This window comes from Thunnus maccoyii, chromosome 7 (assembly GCF_910596095.1).
Source record: "Thunnus maccoyii chromosome 7, fThuMac1.1, whole genome shotgun sequence".
Lineage (NCBI taxonomy): Eukaryota > Metazoa > Chordata > Actinopteri > Scombriformes > Scombridae > Thunnus > Thunnus maccoyii.
Window position 1 is genome coordinate 28,540,426 of NC_056539.1, and position 17,437 is coordinate 28,557,862.

At 36.5% G+C, this 17,437-nt stretch overlaps 1 protein-coding gene and 1 long non-coding RNA gene across 2 annotated transcripts; both read right to left on the reverse strand.

The window, feature by feature from the left end:
- Window positions 1-304: 304 nt before the first annotated feature.
- Window positions 305-2,025, reverse strand: LOC121899949. The gene is made up of 2 exons (XR_006096837.1): window positions 1,772-2,025; window positions 305-724 (listed from the first exon to the last, which is right to left on the reverse strand). It is a non-coding gene; the product is annotated as an uncharacterized LOC121899949 (long non-coding RNA).
- A 5,625-nt stretch (window positions 2,026-7,650) lies between these two features.
- LOC121899946 (complement factor H-related protein 1-like) lies at window positions 7,651-15,604 on the reverse strand. The gene is made up of 4 exons (XM_042415728.1): window positions 15,575-15,604; window positions 10,760-10,939; window positions 8,736-8,915; window positions 7,651-8,009 (listed from the first exon to the last, which is right to left on the reverse strand). Exons 2-4 carry the CDS (start codon window positions 10,842-10,844, stop codon window positions 7,816-7,818), a joined length of 459 nt encoding a protein of 152 aa, XP_042271662.1. The 5' UTR covers window positions 10,845-10,939; window positions 15,575-15,604; the 3' UTR covers window positions 7,651-7,815.
- Between the last annotated feature and the right edge of the window lie 1,833 nt (window positions 15,605-17,437).

Below are 17,437 nucleotides of genomic sequence, written 5' to 3' on the forward strand. Positions count from 1 at the left end.
TGTAACATGGGCACCTCTCCCAAAACCCTCCCTCACCACATACACACACAAGTGTGTGTTGTTTGAATTGCATTATGAAATAATGGAATGGTACAACTCATATTTCACAAGACAGACTACTCATATAAAACTATGCAGTATTTAGGTCACAGTTTAACAAGGTGAGTGAGATAAAGCCAAATAAACATAGTATTTTGCGATATTGGTTGAACTATTTAATTAATTTCAGCATTTAAATATGGATTTTCCTGCAGGTCATGAGGGACAAAATCAACTACAACAAAAAAAACAACATAACACAGTCTGATCTATTTAGCTTTATTCTTTACAAGGAAATATGTTGACATTTACTCTTGTAATACGGTACATAGGAAGAGGCACCAAACAGACGAGAAAGAACATGTATGTTTCATTAAAATTGCCACAGAAAACAGGAGAAGAGTAAGAACATAACTGCACTACATAACTCGTCTAAGTCTTTGCTCTGATTCTTGCTATAGGCAAGAGATTAACACCGCCATTAAAAATGGAATTTAAACAGGACACGTCATGTACATTTACAGGTCTTTATTTATATTCTGGAGGTCTACTGGAATATCTGCATGATTTACAGTTTTAAAAGAAAAATTTATCATAAACTGGTCCTTTATCCAGCCCCTCGGTTCAGCCTCTGAAACAGGCTGTTCTGATTGGCCAGCTGCCTCTCAGCAGACATCCAGCGGTTCTGAAGGCAACGTAAACAAACAGCAGTAGCAGGATTTCATTTCTTTCTCTCCTTGTTCTTCAATTGAAATGGAAACTTCTCAAATACATCTGTACATTTTTGAGCCAGAAATTTGCAAGGGGATAATGTGAACAACCGGAGGAACAACAGCAACAAAGTCCCCACTTTTCACTTGGATTGTCTTTCCATGCCACATAGTGTCAGTGTTGCTAACATTGCAACTGTTTTTACAGTTACAAGCCACACAAAAGTTCAACTGGTCCACACCAAGTGCCATTGCAACCCTGTCCCCTATCAATGATTTCTACATACTACCAAATTGTTTTCCCAATTAAAATTGCACTGATTGAGATTAAGATTGCAAATGTAATCGTTGCCTGGATAAAGTTCACAGGCAACTTTTTTTCAAATGAATGAAGCGCTACATTTATGTGCTACTGCAGTGAAGTTGTAGGGAGGCGGTCGGGGTGAATAGCAGATGTATACCTGAGACCGAGGTTTGCATCCTGATTCCCGTGTGTGGTTAGGTTTAGGAAACAAAAGCACTTTGTTTAAGGTTTAGTGAAAGATTGAGGTTCCTGTGAAATGTTAACATGTTTATGTCATGTAATGTGCTTCAATACCATTATCTTTCCCTAACCTTTAAGGAGACATTATGCTTTTTCTGGTTTTCTATTATTTATACACTGTTATGTTGTTGGATATCTATGTTAAACATGGTCTAAGTTCCAAAATTTGAGGTTAACATGTGGAAAAGCTCCCTACAAGTCAAAAGCCAGGGCTTCAACGTGCTCTGAACGCTTCGTCTGGGATGTTTTTTTCTACCTTGACATCAGCTCGTCGCACATGCTCATTAATAGCCATCCATTCTGTAGCCTTTGTTGCTCAGGTTTTTCCATGTCTTGTTTGCATTGGCCACTCTCATATTCCGGATCGGATTTTGGCTCGAACATGTACAGATGTATTTGATAACATTTTGAGTAAAGAACGAGAAAAAGTAGTGCAAAAACTTTTGCAGAGGATACATCTGTGGTTCCTTGCTCTAACCTCCCCGATGAGCCTCCTCGCTCCTCTCTTGTCTCTCCTCTGAGGTGCATTTAAGGGATTGGAACATCCTCAATGATGGTGGAGGGAAAACAATTTCTGGGTCACAGCCAGAGGACAGAGGGGGTGAGGACGGGAGGAAGCATACACTCCTGTGTTTTCTCTTCAGGTGCCATCAGCTAATTGCTTCCCAGCTGCGCCTTTCAATCATACAACTCATTGGTTCCTTCAGATTTTGAATCAGCCAATCATCATCCAGAGCCCTCCACAACAGAGCAGAACTCGAGAGTGAGGGCCTTTCATATCTCTGCTCTTCACTGTCTGTATGAGCTGTTGGTACACTGTCAGATAAACTTACTAAAGAAAAATTGTGGGATGTAACACAGAGGCTGAACTGAGTGGCTGCATTACAAGTTAATTAAGAGGTTTTTTTTCTTTGAACTGCACGACATGCTTTCTCTGCTTACAGTGAGTGTCTCATGAATGGGTCGAACATGTGTCATATGGTGTCCGCTGTCTGAAAGTTGTAAGACAATAAGCATAAATATTTTTGAATGGGGAGGGGGACTTTAACTTTAACACTCAAACAGAGATTTAATTACAAAGCATGAGTGACTAATAAATGCCAAGTAAAAGACAGTCTATCTACCGTAAGCGCTTAAAGCACGGCAAGCAAGGGGAAATATATACTCTAGCCTATATTATGATCAATGACAGGAAGCAGAAAACAGACTGAGTGATGCAATATATATTATATTATATTATATTATATTATAATGTTTCATTAAAATGTACTTGTCTTAACTCTTAAGTTTGGTTAATCATTCACGTTTGTCCAGCCAGCTCATGTCCATCACTTCCAGTAAACTTAAGCTTTACTGGCAACAGAGCAGGGTCATCACAAAATCAATCAATGGAACCTCCTTTTGTAAATCTGAGCTCTATGGGCTAAATATGGGCTTTTTGACAAAACTAAATTTGAATGCAATATTATTTTTCCTCATGGTAACACTACTCCCAGTGCAGGGTTCTACAAGAGATAATACTACCATAGACATATTACCAGTATGGGCAGATTATATATATTAAGTACCTGCAATACTGAATATGCTCAATTTTCCACCTTCCTTTTATTTGTTTGGGCGTCGTCTCTATCTAATGATCCTCTAAATGATTGTTTGTTCCCATTTTATTGTTCCTCTGATTTAAGTGTTTCTAATTGTAATTCAAATCAAATTATTATACAAATAATAAAATACTGGTCTAACTATTTACTCTTGTTAATCATTTACATGTTTATCCAGCCATCTCATGGCTGTCAGTTCTAGTTAACTGAGCTCTTTAATGGCGAGCAGGCAGGAGAACCACACCATCAATACACCTCTGATGAATGCTCAATGTGTCGATGTGTCTTCTTCCTCTGGTACACCTGAACTCGATTTCATCATGATGAGCTATATTCAGCTTATCAACATATGTAAATTTTAATGCAATATTATGTTTGTTCAGGACATCTTCACCCACAATTACGGGTTCTGTAAAAGATAATGGACAAATAGTATATCATTCATGTCAGAAATGACTGCCAAGCACAGACAACATATCTAAAGCTTGAATGTTGAATACCTCATCATGAATGTAATCAGAAAGATATTCTGTTAAGTAAAAATAATAAATAAAAAATAAAAAAATTGTTTTTTTAACATAAATTATTTTTTGTACAAGTATTTACATGTACAAAGTGCATTTCAGAGCACATTATCAAGAAACTGAGGAGGACCATGACAACTGCATGTACACTAAAATAAATATCAAAACTGCACAAAATAAATAAGGCCACAAAATTAGATATTTTCACTTATATACTTATATCGCTCCATCAAAGCTAAAACAGCCAGAATGTGCAATAGCTTCTTTCCACAAGCCATAAAACTCACACCTTAAACCTGTACCTTAAACCTGTACATGCAAAATACATACATACATATATATATATATATATATATATATATATATAAATTTCAGCTGTGAAGGCAGGTTAGCCGGCCGCCTGTTGGAGGCGTTTAAGGAGGAAGGAAAGCACACCGCTGTAAAGGAAAGGGGTGTGCTAGATTTGCAAAACGAGAGCATCATTACGAAATGACAATAGTAAACAATAATCATTTTATCTTGATTATCTTGTTTTCATAATCGTTGGAAGCCAAAATTGTAATTGAAAATAAAATTTGATTAATTGCACAGCCCTGTTTCATACTCTCAGTTGCAAGCACTTCACTACATATCACACACTGTCCCCTTTTATCCTCAATGTACTAAAATCCACATTTTAAATACTCCGAGTCATATCTTCGCTTCGCCATCTTGCCTCCGAACATCAACACAAACTTAAAGTGAACGTCAATCAAATGATGGTTACCATGGTTACGGCGCGAGACTGCTGCGCGTCTCTGACGCATGCCTGTCAAAATAATTTATTTTCAAAATAAAAGACAAGACCAATATCAGATGTGCATTAAATATTGTTTATTTATTTTTGATCTGCTGTCCGTGACTTACTTTTGGGTTGTGACCCACCAGTTGAGAATCACTGTTTTATGGGATCTTTCTCTCCTGATGGTTTAATTTTTTTCTGTCCACACTGGTTCCCAATTAGGCCAATACTATATGTTAACGTTAGCATTTTTTCATGTTATTGTTCCAACAGTTCCTTAATCTCATCTGCACAAATTGGTCTTTTGAATCTCATTTTTGGTCCTTATAATTTACTTTTATCACTTCCCTTCTGTGTCTTATCACTGTGGGAGTAAACTGCAGTACTTGTAACAGCTGATAATGAGCTATAATAACCAACAGATAACAAAGATTGAGAAAATGTGATAAAATGTGCGTCTAGAATGGGATAAAAATGGAAAAAAAAATCAATTTACAGATTATTTGTATCTGTGTCACAAAGCAAGTTAAAGGTGTTTGATAAATCAGCTTCCAGACCAAAGCAGAAATCAGCTGGTTTAGTGATCATTAGTGAGTAATATAAACAATGTCAACATCAATATAACTTTGCTCCAAAGATTTCAGTCTTTTTCAATCCATCTTTTATTTTTTAATTTGATATATTTTATTTTTTAATCTGATATCTGCTGTTAGGCAGATATCAGATCCGGCAGAGACCACCGGCAGGAAGGCCTCCCTGCCGCGACTGCGGACATCTACAAAGTCGCCTCAACAGTGTTCACAGGCAGATTGTTGAATGGAACGACTGGTCCCAAACTGTGGAGCCTATGCTGGGCAACTGGTTGCTTTATGACCAGAGGTTAAGCGCCAGTAACGCCACCATAAGAGAGCTGGAGGAACGTTTGGAGTCCAAGGAGAGGGAACTCACTGAGGTGCTCCAGAAGAGTAGAGATGACATCTCTGAGAGAGATGCACTCATCTCCTCCCTCAGAGAAAATGTCCAAATCAAGAGCATACAGGCCGACATCATTGAGCGCTTCTGGAAAGAGGAGTGTATCAAGGTCACAGCCAGATATGAGGCAGAAAAAGTCATACTGTTAGCTTCTGCCCAGCTGAGAGAGGACACAGTGCACAGCCAGAAGATGGAAAAGACAGAACAGGAGAACGAGGGGACGCAAGAGGCGAAACAACAAGAAAATGAGGGGAAGCCAGAGAAGACACAAGAAAATGAGGAGAAGAAAGAAGAGAAACAACAACAAAATGAGGTGAAGAAACAAAAGAAAGAAAGACAAAAACGGGAGAAGGAGCTAAAGAAACAGAGAGCTAAAGAAGAGAAGATGGAAAAGAAGAAAGAAGAAGAGGAGAAAATGGAAAAGAAGAAGAAAGAAAAAGAAGAGAAGATGGCACAGAAACAAAAAGAAAACAAGGAGAAGAAAACAGGATTTTGGAGCTGGATGCGCAAGAAGAAGAGCGCCAGCGACAGAGAGGTGGAGGAAGCTGCTTGTTCAGTGCAGGCCGAACAACAAGCAGAACCCCTTCTCTCCACCCGCCCTCCCTCTCTCCATCCTTCCTCCTCTCCTCCATCTTTCTCACCCCCATCCTTCCTCCTTTCCTCGTCTTCCCTTACCCCCAACCTCTCTCCTCTCCCCGCTCTACCTTTCTTCCGTCTCCGCCGACCTCTCTCCTCACCTCCACCCTCTCTCCACTCCCCCCTCCACCTTTCCTAACCTCCTTCCTTCCCTCTTTTCAGGGCGGCACGCGGGCTCAGTGATCAGCACTGCAGCCTCACAGAAACACCTCCACCTGCTTGTTTCTGCTTGTTTCTGTGTGGAGTTTGCATGTTCTCCTCGTGTCTGCGTGGGTTTTCTCCCACAACACAAAGACATGCAAGTTAGGCTGATTGGAAACTACTAAATTACACCTCAATTGATCACAAATACCTGATGAAAACACAAATAAAAAAAATTTAAAAAATAAAGTACAACTGTATGACTTTATACTGTGAATGTTAGAAAGTAGAAGCTCTGCTGTCAAATATCATGTTATGATTTAAAAAAGATTAACGTTCCATTCAGAGAGGATCACAGGAGGAGGTGGGGAATCAAATATTCTCTGTGCTCCTCTGTAAGTGAACTCATGCTTCCTGACGCCATTTTAACCATGAAGAAATGAGATAGTCTGTAATAGACATGAATATTCAGCTGGACAAAGCCAAAGCATGAATATCAATACATGTTTCAGACTTAAACACTTGATTGTTATTATTCAGTGTGACTTTTTTCTGCCATCGCTATGCATGTAGATGCAGAACTCTGAGTTAAACACACTCTTCAAATAAATTACTGGAAGCAAATGTGAAACTGTGGAAAAAGTTCAATAATGGTGATTACAAATCACGAAAAGATACCAATCAAATTGTTTTAAAAATGAATTAGTTGCTATAGTAAAACGGAAACTGCATTCACAAAAGTATAAGCTAGCTGTCAAATGACTTCTATTATTCATGCTGGGAAGAAACACAGTAACATTAAGTCCTCATAGGAAGCAGCTACATATATACATACACACAACATGGGTGCAATGCAAACAGGAACTGCTAACAGATAATTCAGCATACATTTAATAGTGTAAATTAGCCAAAATGTAAATTAATATTGGCTGAAACTTGGGGGCAAAGACAATACCAGTCCAGACCTGTAGCTAACGTTACAACAGCCCATTTAATGAACTTTTACTGTATGCAAAATTTTATGACATGTGTGCTTTGTCAACCATCTTTATGTAATGATGCCCTAAATCATTACGAAAACTGTGGTAATCAAAGACTGGAAACAATTTTATGCCATATCAATAATAAATATGAAGGGAAATGTAACTTACTGAGGCATTTTATATCTCAACCCATTCACCATAGAAGCAGGTTCTGTAAGGCACTAGTGCACCAAATCCGAGGCTTAAAAATGTACTCTGGTTTAAGTAATGTCTGCTAAAAACTACAGTGCACAATATACTTAAAGATTTACATCTTCAGAGAGAACAAATGGTCTTGGGGCTGAGAGCGACACACAGGCTAGGGAGGTTGAAAAGCTTGGTGTTTTAATTAGTTTGGAAACCTGCGCACATAAAAACCAGTTGCTTGCACATGATATGAGTGCACAGTTTCAGATTTGTGAAACCTTTTTTCTATTTGTGAAAACACATTCCACATTTCTCCATTTCATTGGTCATGGCCAAGTAGAGCTCCTCTTTCTCACTTAAAAACAAAGGTAGAAATGTTTTACCTTTTAAAAATACAATCACAAAATATCTTTATAGAGTAAATTTTCTGTCTAGACCACATCTGTCTAAAGAGGTAAGTTTTCAGTTATCACAAATGTTTACTCGCATAAAACATATACATGCGTCTGATTGTGAAGGCAGAAAAAACAAAGTGAACAAACTGTATATGTTTTATTAATATTGAAAACTGAAGTATAGACAGTGGACCAGTGCACAACTGTCAACTGTTAATTTTGTCATTAAAAAATTAACTCTGATTATCTTTTACATGTTTGTCCAGACAGCTCATGTTTAACACTTCCAGCTGACTAAAACTCTTAATGGCAAGTTGGCAGGTCCATCACACCATCATTACACTTCTGACGCATTCCCACTCTGCCGTCATGTCTTGTTCCTGTGACACACCGGAACGCTATTACATCATCATGGGCTGAATACAATTTATCTGCACCTTTATGTCTGAATGCAAGATTATGTGCTATCAGGAGTTCTCTATCCACAGTGCAGGGTTCTGTAAAAGAAAACAGATAAATAACATTACATTCATGTGATGACTGAATGTACAGCATACTCCATATATGATTATTGTCAGTGTTGGGTAAAATATATATTTAGTGTGTAATCAGTATCATATTAAATTACAATACTCTGTATATAGAGCACACATTGCATGCCAGAAAACCATGAAACAGATAGGAAGGTTATATTGCCTTATTTTATACCTTTTTAGATTGATGAAGATACTGCACTACTTTAAATGATCTACAATGGAAAGTATCTATCTCACCAGCTAGCGTTCATGGCTATATCTTTTGTTGTTTCAGCTGTCTATTGGTCTATCTCTGTAACAATTTAACATGTTGACTTACAGAAATAATACATTTCTTCATGTAGTTACTGTATTTTGGCTTTGTACAGCAGAATACTTTCTCTCAGGTACATATGAAATTTAAGAGTGGTTCTGACCTATCAAAAACACTCATTTAATCTTTTGTATTATCTGAATGGAGTTTAAACATGATGCACAAATTAAGCAAAATAAAACATATAATAAAAACAAACTTGATGCAAAATTATATCCTGTGCACCATATCATCGTGGCTTGCCAATTAGATTTGATGATGTTATCAGCATATTTTGGCCCAGGAACTTATACATTTCAGTAGTTTCAATTAATGTTTTTATCTATGTAAAATAATTACGCAAAATGCAAGATTAAAATATGAATATGACTTACTGAGGCATTTTATCTCTCCAGTCCATTCACCATTGTTGCAGGTTTGGTAAGGCTCGCCCTCCATGATGTAGTATTGCTGACATGTGTAATCAACTCTTTCATTATGCTCATATCGAGGTTTAGCACTGGTCGTGGTGTCTCCATTTGCAAGGACAGGTGGTCTTTCACAGCCTGCAGCAACTAAAAGAATGTGGGTGATAACAGAGAAAGTAAATATTTAGACATTATTGAGGTGAAAATATGACATTTTTCTAGAGTGACAGATGTTTGACTGTGATTTGCAGTTACACAATATTTTGCAGTCACATGTTTTGTGGCCTTAAAAGTGAATGTAAATGGAAACAACTAAAAAAATAAATACAAATAAGTAATTTTCAGAAAAGCTCTTGTAAGTCTTTCTTATAGAAGCCTGTATATCTATATGTTTCCATTGTGACTTTTAATGACTATATGTACAGTCAGTATTAACATGTGCTGTTTATCTGGGCATGTTATTCTGATAACAAGATATGATTTAGTCTTTGTATTTACATCTGGTATTAATAAGCACTCTCTTTATCTTGACACTGTGATCAGATCACAGATCAAGAACAAGCTAAAGGAAAAGGAGAACTAAACCAACTGGCACATCAGCTGTTTGCTCCTGTTTTATGGAAATAGTTGAGAAAGATGAGAAAAAAAAGCTCTGACAAGGGAAATGAAGCTGAATTTATTTTAGGAAATCAGTATTCTACAAGGTTTATGCCGTTAAATTAAAATTGATTAACAGATATTTAATGTATTATTAATTTATATTGAATAAAATAAATATTTAATAGGTTAACATTATGTGTGCTCATGACTTCTCTATCCAAGGTGCAGGGTTCTGTAAAAAATAACAGATAAATAACATTCATGTGATGACTGAATGTACAGCATACTCCATATATGATTGTTGCCAATGTTGGGTAAAAATACATGTTTAGTATGTAATCAGTATCATCATCTTTCTTGTCCATTTGAATGGTTATCAATAAAAATCAATACACAATTTAAATGTAATTATATGTGATTTAAAAGATATCAAATCACATGAATTTCACCAGAATTTCATCAGTATCATATTAAATTACAATATTCTGTATAGAGAGCACACATTGCAGGCCAGCAAACCACAAAACCGATAGGAAGGTTATATTGCCTTTATTTTATGTCTGTTTAGGTTGGTTAAGAACCTAAAACCCCCCAAAATGTAGATACTGCACTACTTTAAACTATCTGCAGTGGAAACTATCTATGTACAAACAAAATGTGTTCTTTCATCTTTCTTGTCCATTTGAACGGTTAAAAAAATCCATACACAATTTAAATGTAATTATATTTGAATTAAGAAGAACCTAAAACCTAGAAAAATGCAGATACTGCACTACTTTAAACTATCTGCAATAGAAAGTGTCTATCTCACCAGCTAGCTTTCACTTGATGTATCGCTTTTGTTTCAGCTGTCTATCAGTCTATCTCTGTAACAATTTAACATGTTGACTTACAGAAATTAAACATTTCTTCAACATAATCTTTATATTGTAATAACAGATTCCAAAAAGTCAGATTCCTGTCTCAACTTAATTTTCACCAAATATGTAGTTACTGTATTTGGGCTTTGTACAGCAGAGTTGTGATATTATCAGCATAATTTGCAGCATTCACCAGTTTTCTGGTACTTTCTCTCAGGTACATATGAAATTTAACAGTGTTTCTGACCTGTCAAAAACACTCATTTAATCTTTTGTATTATCTGAATGAATTTGGAGGTTAAACATGATGCACAAATTAACCAAAATAAAATATATATTGAAAACAAACTTGATGCAAAATTATATCCTGTGCACCATATCATCCTGGCTTGCCAATTAGATTTGATTATGTTATCAGCATATTTTGGCAGAGCAACTTATACATTTCAGTAGTTTCAATTAATGTTTTTATCTATGTAAAATAATTGCGCAAAATGCAAGATTAAAAATATGAAGGGAATTATGACTTACGGTGGCATCTCATCTCTCCAGTCCATTCACCATTGTTGCAGGTTTTGAAAGGCTCGCCCTCCATGATGTAGTATTGCTGACACATGTATTCAACTCTTTCACTATGCTCATATCGAGGTTTAGTAGTGGTCTTGGTGACTCCATTTGCAAGGTGAGGTGGTATTCCACAGCGCAAAGGAACTAAAAGAATGTGGGTGATAACAGAGAAAGTAGAAGTTTAGACATTATTATGACATTATGACAAAAATAAATATAAATTAATAGTTTCCAGAAAAGCTGTGTAATTATTTTTCTCATGGTCTTTATGTCTATATGTATATCTATTGTTATTCATATGACTACATTTACATCCTGATATTAACATGCTTTTAATCTGGCTACATTATCAAGATAATGACATCTGATGACAGGCCTTTGCATCTTGGATCTCAATATACCAATTAGGTAGACGGAACCTTTCAGACTTGTCAATATACAGTACACGGCATGTCGCAAGTCAAGGCACGCAATGCAGGATACACCAGGTGGGCCAGCATGACATGCAAGGCAAAGATCTCGTGGCAGAATGGAGATAGGTGTATAGATTCATAGAATGATTTTCAGCAACCTTGCTGACTAGGCTAACACCATTCAAGTTCAAATGTATTGTCATTTAAACCATACATTGGCATATATAACAGAATGAAAACATAACGTACCCAGAGAGGCCACAACTTTCACTTTTTTAAGCATTTTTACCCAGATATATAACCTGTCATGTGTTCAAAATATGGTAATCCAATGCCATTAAAATTAAGGTTACATTCTACATAATTTAAACTTTTCACCTGATTTTACTCCAGATTTAACAGATGGCTAGATGTAAACAAACAAACAAACAAAAAACAACCATGCATTCTCCACTGCTTATTTGGGTCCAGGTCAGTAGAATGAGCAAGGTAACCAAGACTTCTTTCTCCCCAGCAACGTCCTCCGGCTTCTCCTGAGGGACCCTAAAATATTCCCAAACTATATGAGATACAAAATCCCTCCAGCATATTCTGGGTCTGCCCTGGAGTCTCCTACCAGCTGAATGTGCCCAGGCCACCCCTAAATGGAGACATTCTTATTCTTTCAGTCACTACCCAAAGCTTATGAACATAGGTGAGAGTTGGAATGTAGATGGACTAGTAAATTGAAAGCTTTGCCTTCAGGCTAAAGAAAAATAAAAGGAAAATCCACGAGTCTTTGTTCCATGAAATCAATTTAACTTGGTTGAATCCTTAAGATCCACGTGCATTATGAATGACATACAAACTACAGACTGTCCAGTGACCGAGTGGTTTTCCTACACAGAGCAGATGGTCAGCCATCACCCCACAAATCTCTTACTAGCTTGCTACTCTGGACTGTAGGTTTGATGATTTATAATCAGCTAACAAATAAGCCCTGCTGGGTTTACGGACATTTCACATCCATGCCATGGAGGTCAGACAGAGTTGATGCATTATTGTTATTCTTTTCCAAAATTCTGTGTCATAACCAATTGAGGTGAAAAAGTTACAGTTCTTTATTACCATGAACATGAACAGTAAGTCAGTTCCTCATACATGCATACAGTACACTGCAGCTGTAAATATTCACTGGAGAACCAAGTGGCTGAAAATAGTCCCCAATAAATGAACGATTACTATTACTGTTTGAGTAACCTTTGCTGAAAACTACAGTGCCTGGCTGTTTTAGGAAAATTACTGAGCCCCCTTTTTTAAAAATTAAAATATATATTTTAAACATGTTGTTTACATGTTATTTCTGCTGAAGATTTACATTTTCAACAGAAACAAAAGGATCTGGGGTTGAGTGGCTTTGGGAAATCAGTCAATACTGAGAGATGAACTAATGCACTATTAAAAATAAGGAAAGTGTAACTTTAAGTACAGTATACTCCTTGAGTAAATGTACTTTCTACCACTGATCACACCCACAAAGCGGAAACAATATTGAGTTTCAAGGTAGGAAAATGGTTGTGAATGGCCCGAAACTGCTTGACTGCAGTATATTTGGAAATATTATTAGGTTTAGGATTTAAAACATTTATTATATTTCTTAAAGATCTCCTCTAGATGTGTTTTTAGAGGAATGAAAAATGCTCTACCGTGAATATTATGTCATATAATATTGTGTCTGATATGGATTTTTTTGAAAGAAGTTCAATTATCCTGTTAAAATCCTTAAAAAGACGTCTACTTCCTCTCCCTCATTCAAAATTCCAGAAATTATGAATATTATATATAATTCAAAAGTTGAACTGCTGGACACAAGATGTCTTCGACTTTGCTAAAAAGTCCATTCTTGATATTTGTGCGCTGAAGGTGCAAGTTGGATACTGGACCAGGATTCTGTCCAAACTAGCTCTGTGTCACAATAACAAAACACAACAACAAATAACAAAACACAACAACAAATGACAAAAAACAACAACAAATAATAAAACACAACAACAAATTGCAAATCAAATTAACAAAAGAGAAAACACGACAACAAATCGGTAATTGTTGTCATTTGCTGTTGTGTTTTGTTATTTGTTGTTGTGTTTTGTTATTTGCTGTTGTGTTTTGTTATTTGTTGTTGTGCTTTGTGATTTGCTGTTGTGTTTGTGATTTGTTGTTGTGTTTTGTTATTTGTTGTTGTGTTTTGTTATTTGCTGTTGTGTTTTGTTATTTGTTGTTGTGCTTTGTTATTTGTTGTTGTGTTTTGTGATTTGTTGTTGTTTTTTGTTATTTGTTGTTGTGTTTTGTGAGTTGTTGTGTTTTCCTATTTGTCACTTCAGGGCCACCGTACTTTTTGGCACATACATCATTCTGCACAGTGAAGCTCAATCATCCAACTGAAGTATGAAGAAGAAAAACATATTTTGAATGGAGGGGGACTTAACATGGGAAAGTTATTCCAACGTTGTCTTCCAAGCATGTGGTGAATGAATATAGATTCAAAATAACAAGGACAGGATTATCACTCCATCCATTTTGCCTTCTCCTTAGAAAAGCAAGTTTTGACATTTGAAATTTACGCCAAATTAAAAAAACGAGGAAATACAGCTGCTGTTAATTTAGGATGTAAAAGCTGTAATTGCACTTATTGCACCTCAAAGCTGCAAAACAATGCATTTTAAAGTCTGTGTAAAGGAAAATCTGAGATCTCTTTTAAACACATTTTACACGTTAGAAAATAATTGCTGAAAACATGTGAAAAGACTGTGAATTATGTAGTACTGAATTGTGGAGTTAGAGCGTTAAACTGTTTTTCACCATTTCTGTGCTCAGGATTTTTTGGACGGGCCTGAAATGGTGGCTCGATGATGTAGATGGGTTACTAGCATGACCCTTCCCTCACTATATAAACACTAGAGCACACATACTCATAGTTACTATTTTTACATCAGGTAGTTTTACAAACTTTAATCAGAGACAACTGGGATTCACTTCTAATAATCTGCTGTTACTGATAAATGGGACCATTTCCGGTCAACATTAGTGCTCAAGGAGTTAGTTTAAACCAGCTGAAGCATCCATTGATGGGTGGAGCCGCCAGCGGCTTCGGCTTCAGCACCGGCTGTTCGGCTTGGAAGACGGGTAGAGTCAATGGATGTGGTGCCAGCAGCGGCAGACACTGGCCGCCGCCCGTGGCTTCGGCTTTAGCACCAACTGTGTGGGCAGCACTTCACCAAAAAGCAAGACGTGAGAGGCAATTGCTCCTTTATCTTATTTTTACTAACGTTAAGTGTAGCAAACTACATAGAAAAAAACGACAATTTAACATAATAATGATTGTGATGGATCACTTGTTAATTAGTCATTTAAGTTAAGTTTTTACTGAAACAAGTCCACATTTACCTACAAAATAGGTGCCGATTTAACCAGTGGCTCCTAATGTTACTTTATTGTTAAAATATCATCCACGTTGCTTGCCTTACACCTACTAACAAGGCCTATTTTAAATTGTGTATTGTTATACAGGAGTTTGGTATGAGTGTTGTTCACTCAGAGGCTGTTCAGTTGGACTGTGCTTTTAGCGCCTTTAGTGGACACGCCCCCAGCGTTTCAGAGCATAGAATACTGCTTATTTTTCCACAATTTTGAAACCTAATTTTATATACTTGCCGGTTTTCTTAATCATGCAAATTTGGCTGAGTGGTTAATTACACATTTTTCTGTTGTGTGACAAACTCAGAACACATATATATTATTTTCCTGCCACTTACAATTACAAGTTGGCACTGCATATTGGTTATATGTACATGAGTCTCGAAACTGTGTGTAAACCTAGATACTGTGTCAGATGGACATAGAGAGGATTATTGTTTAATTCATAATTGTTCTGTTATATCCATGAGCTAATCAAAGTACCAGCAAAAGAGTACCATGTTTCATGGCTTTGAGCTTTGACAGAGATTGTTTTTCACATTACAAGTAGCAGATTGAACATATATTTTTTGTGCTGTCTTTAGACTGCAGGAGGGATTTCATCAACTGAGGGGGAAAGCTTCCATACAGCCTGAAAGCAGTTGTCAATGACAGGTGATTAGCGGTAGTTTGGAGTTTCACTCTTTTTGTGCTTACTTTTATCTATCAGACAGGAGCTTCCCTGTTTTCCAGCTTAATGATTTAAAAGTCACTGGAGTTGTTTTCTATGTTTGGCATTGACTGCAAGTTAATAAGTTTGACAAGTTCAGCCAAGAAGGTAAATACATGCATGTAAAAAAAGAAATAAATTGATAGAAAAATAGTTTGAAAACACTTTGTCATTTAAACTGTATTGTGTTCTGTACTTCCTCACCTTCACAAGTGGGTTGCCCCACCCAACCATTTGCTGTACAGGTAAGAGTAAAACGTGATTGACCACCCTTGCAGACATAATAGGCCTTTTCATTTTCTCTGTATTCCTGCTTGTAATTGTTGCTAATGTCTGCATTCAGGAAAACCATTCTGTCACATTTTATTTCTGAAAAAAGAAAAGAAAAGAAACACAAAAACAAGATGCAATTATTCAGTGCTGCACATACTGAGTGTTGTTAATGATAGCCGTGTGACAAAGTGCTTCTATATGACATAAAGTCTCACTGAGAATAAAAGAGATATAATCTCAGTGGGACTTTTACTTGGTTAAATAAAGGATATACTGTATGTAATGAGGCTACATTTACTTCACAGCTGTTTGTACACATATAAATGTGACATATATAAATGCAGAAATAACTGTTGGTGAATTGGACTGTATGAACTTATAAGAAAAGACCACAGAGTGATAGTGATCTGCCGACTACTTTATGGTTGTTTTTCAGCTTTAGTATGTACAGTACATTGAAATAAATTTCTAAACAAGTTGAATTTAATTTCTCTCATTCACTCCTTTGCTCTATTGTTCATCTCTTTATCTCACTCTTTTTATTGTAGTTGAAAAGTCTAGTACACTACTACTGTGTTTCAACATAAACAAAAATAACAAGAATTTTTTTATCTTTAGTCATGATATCCATACTGCTGGCTCCCTGTGTTCGGCTGTATTAACAACTGCTTTTAAAGGATAAGGCTGGCGATTTTCTAATCTCATATGCAGAGCCAAACCAACAATGAACTCATCCTAGTATTGTGTATGTAACCAAAGCCTGACATACTGCAGAAACAGAAACAGGAATTCACAAAAAGTGAGTTTTAATTCCTGAATTAGTTCCTGAGTTTAGCGGCTCTTGGTTTCTAGGACAAATTAGTGGATAAGGGTCATTAGAGTAAAAAAGATCAATCCTTACTGGACCAAAATCCTCAGAGTGATGCAGATTTTGTCTTAATTTTAGACTTAGGGGTAAAAACATTGTATAAAATTAGTTGATAAACTAGAAAATGACTCCTATTTACTCCATTTTCTCCTCCTGATGTTTCAAAGCTCCTTCCCCACTTGCATAAATATTCACAATACCTTGACAAGGTGGATCTGGACTCCACCCATCTCTGGTGCATGTGAGCCTGTCAGCGCAACCTTACGCTAAACGATTTTAGCATAAGGTTGCAACATAACAAAATGTGAAAAAAGTGAAGGAGTCTGAATACTTTTTGAATGCACTGTATACATACAGACGGTTGACAAATTAAAGGAAAAGCCAGTACAGATCTGAATGCTTGACCCCTACAGTGAGGGGATCCAGTGACTCTGTTATTTGATTTGATTTACTGATTGGGATAGTGTGCAGTTTTTAAATGTTAAAGATGCACTGCACCGGAGTTAGCTCAAAGCTAATTTGCATCCGCAGTCCCCCACAATCAAAAATAATGGCATGGTTTTTGGTCCACTTGTCCATAAATACATAACTAGGAAATTACTCCTATCTATCCTATCCTTTCTATCTTTGTTCACTCAGAGGCTGTTCAGTTGGACTGTGCTTTTAGCGCCTTCAGCGGACTCGCCCCCAGCGTTTCAGAGCATAGAATACTGCTTATTTTTCCACAATTTTGAAACCTAATTTTATACACTTGCCGGTTTTCTTAATCATGCAAATTTGGCTGAGTGGTTAATTACACATTTTTCTGTTGTGTGACAAACTCAGAACACATATATATTATTTTCCTGCCACTTACAATTACAAGATGGCTGTGTCAGATGGACATAGAGAGGATTATTGTTTAATTCATAATTGTTCTGTTATAT

What these genes read in the sequence shown, in the direction of transcription:
- LOC121899946 (XM_042415728.1), bottom strand. Translation starts at nt 10,844, where the DNA reads ATGTGTCAGCAATACTACATCATGGAGGGCGAGCCTTTCAAAACCTGC. An exon ending in TGGAGAGATGAGATGCCACC is followed by an intron (nt 8,916 to 10,759) that starts GTAAGTCATAAT and finishes ACATTCTTTTAG; the next exon opens with TTGCTGCAGGCTGTGAAAGA. An exon ending in TGGAGAGATAAAATGCCTCA is followed by an intron (nt 8,010 to 8,735) that starts GTAAGTCATATT and finishes TTTCTTTTACAG; the next exon opens with AACCCTGCACTGTGGATAGA.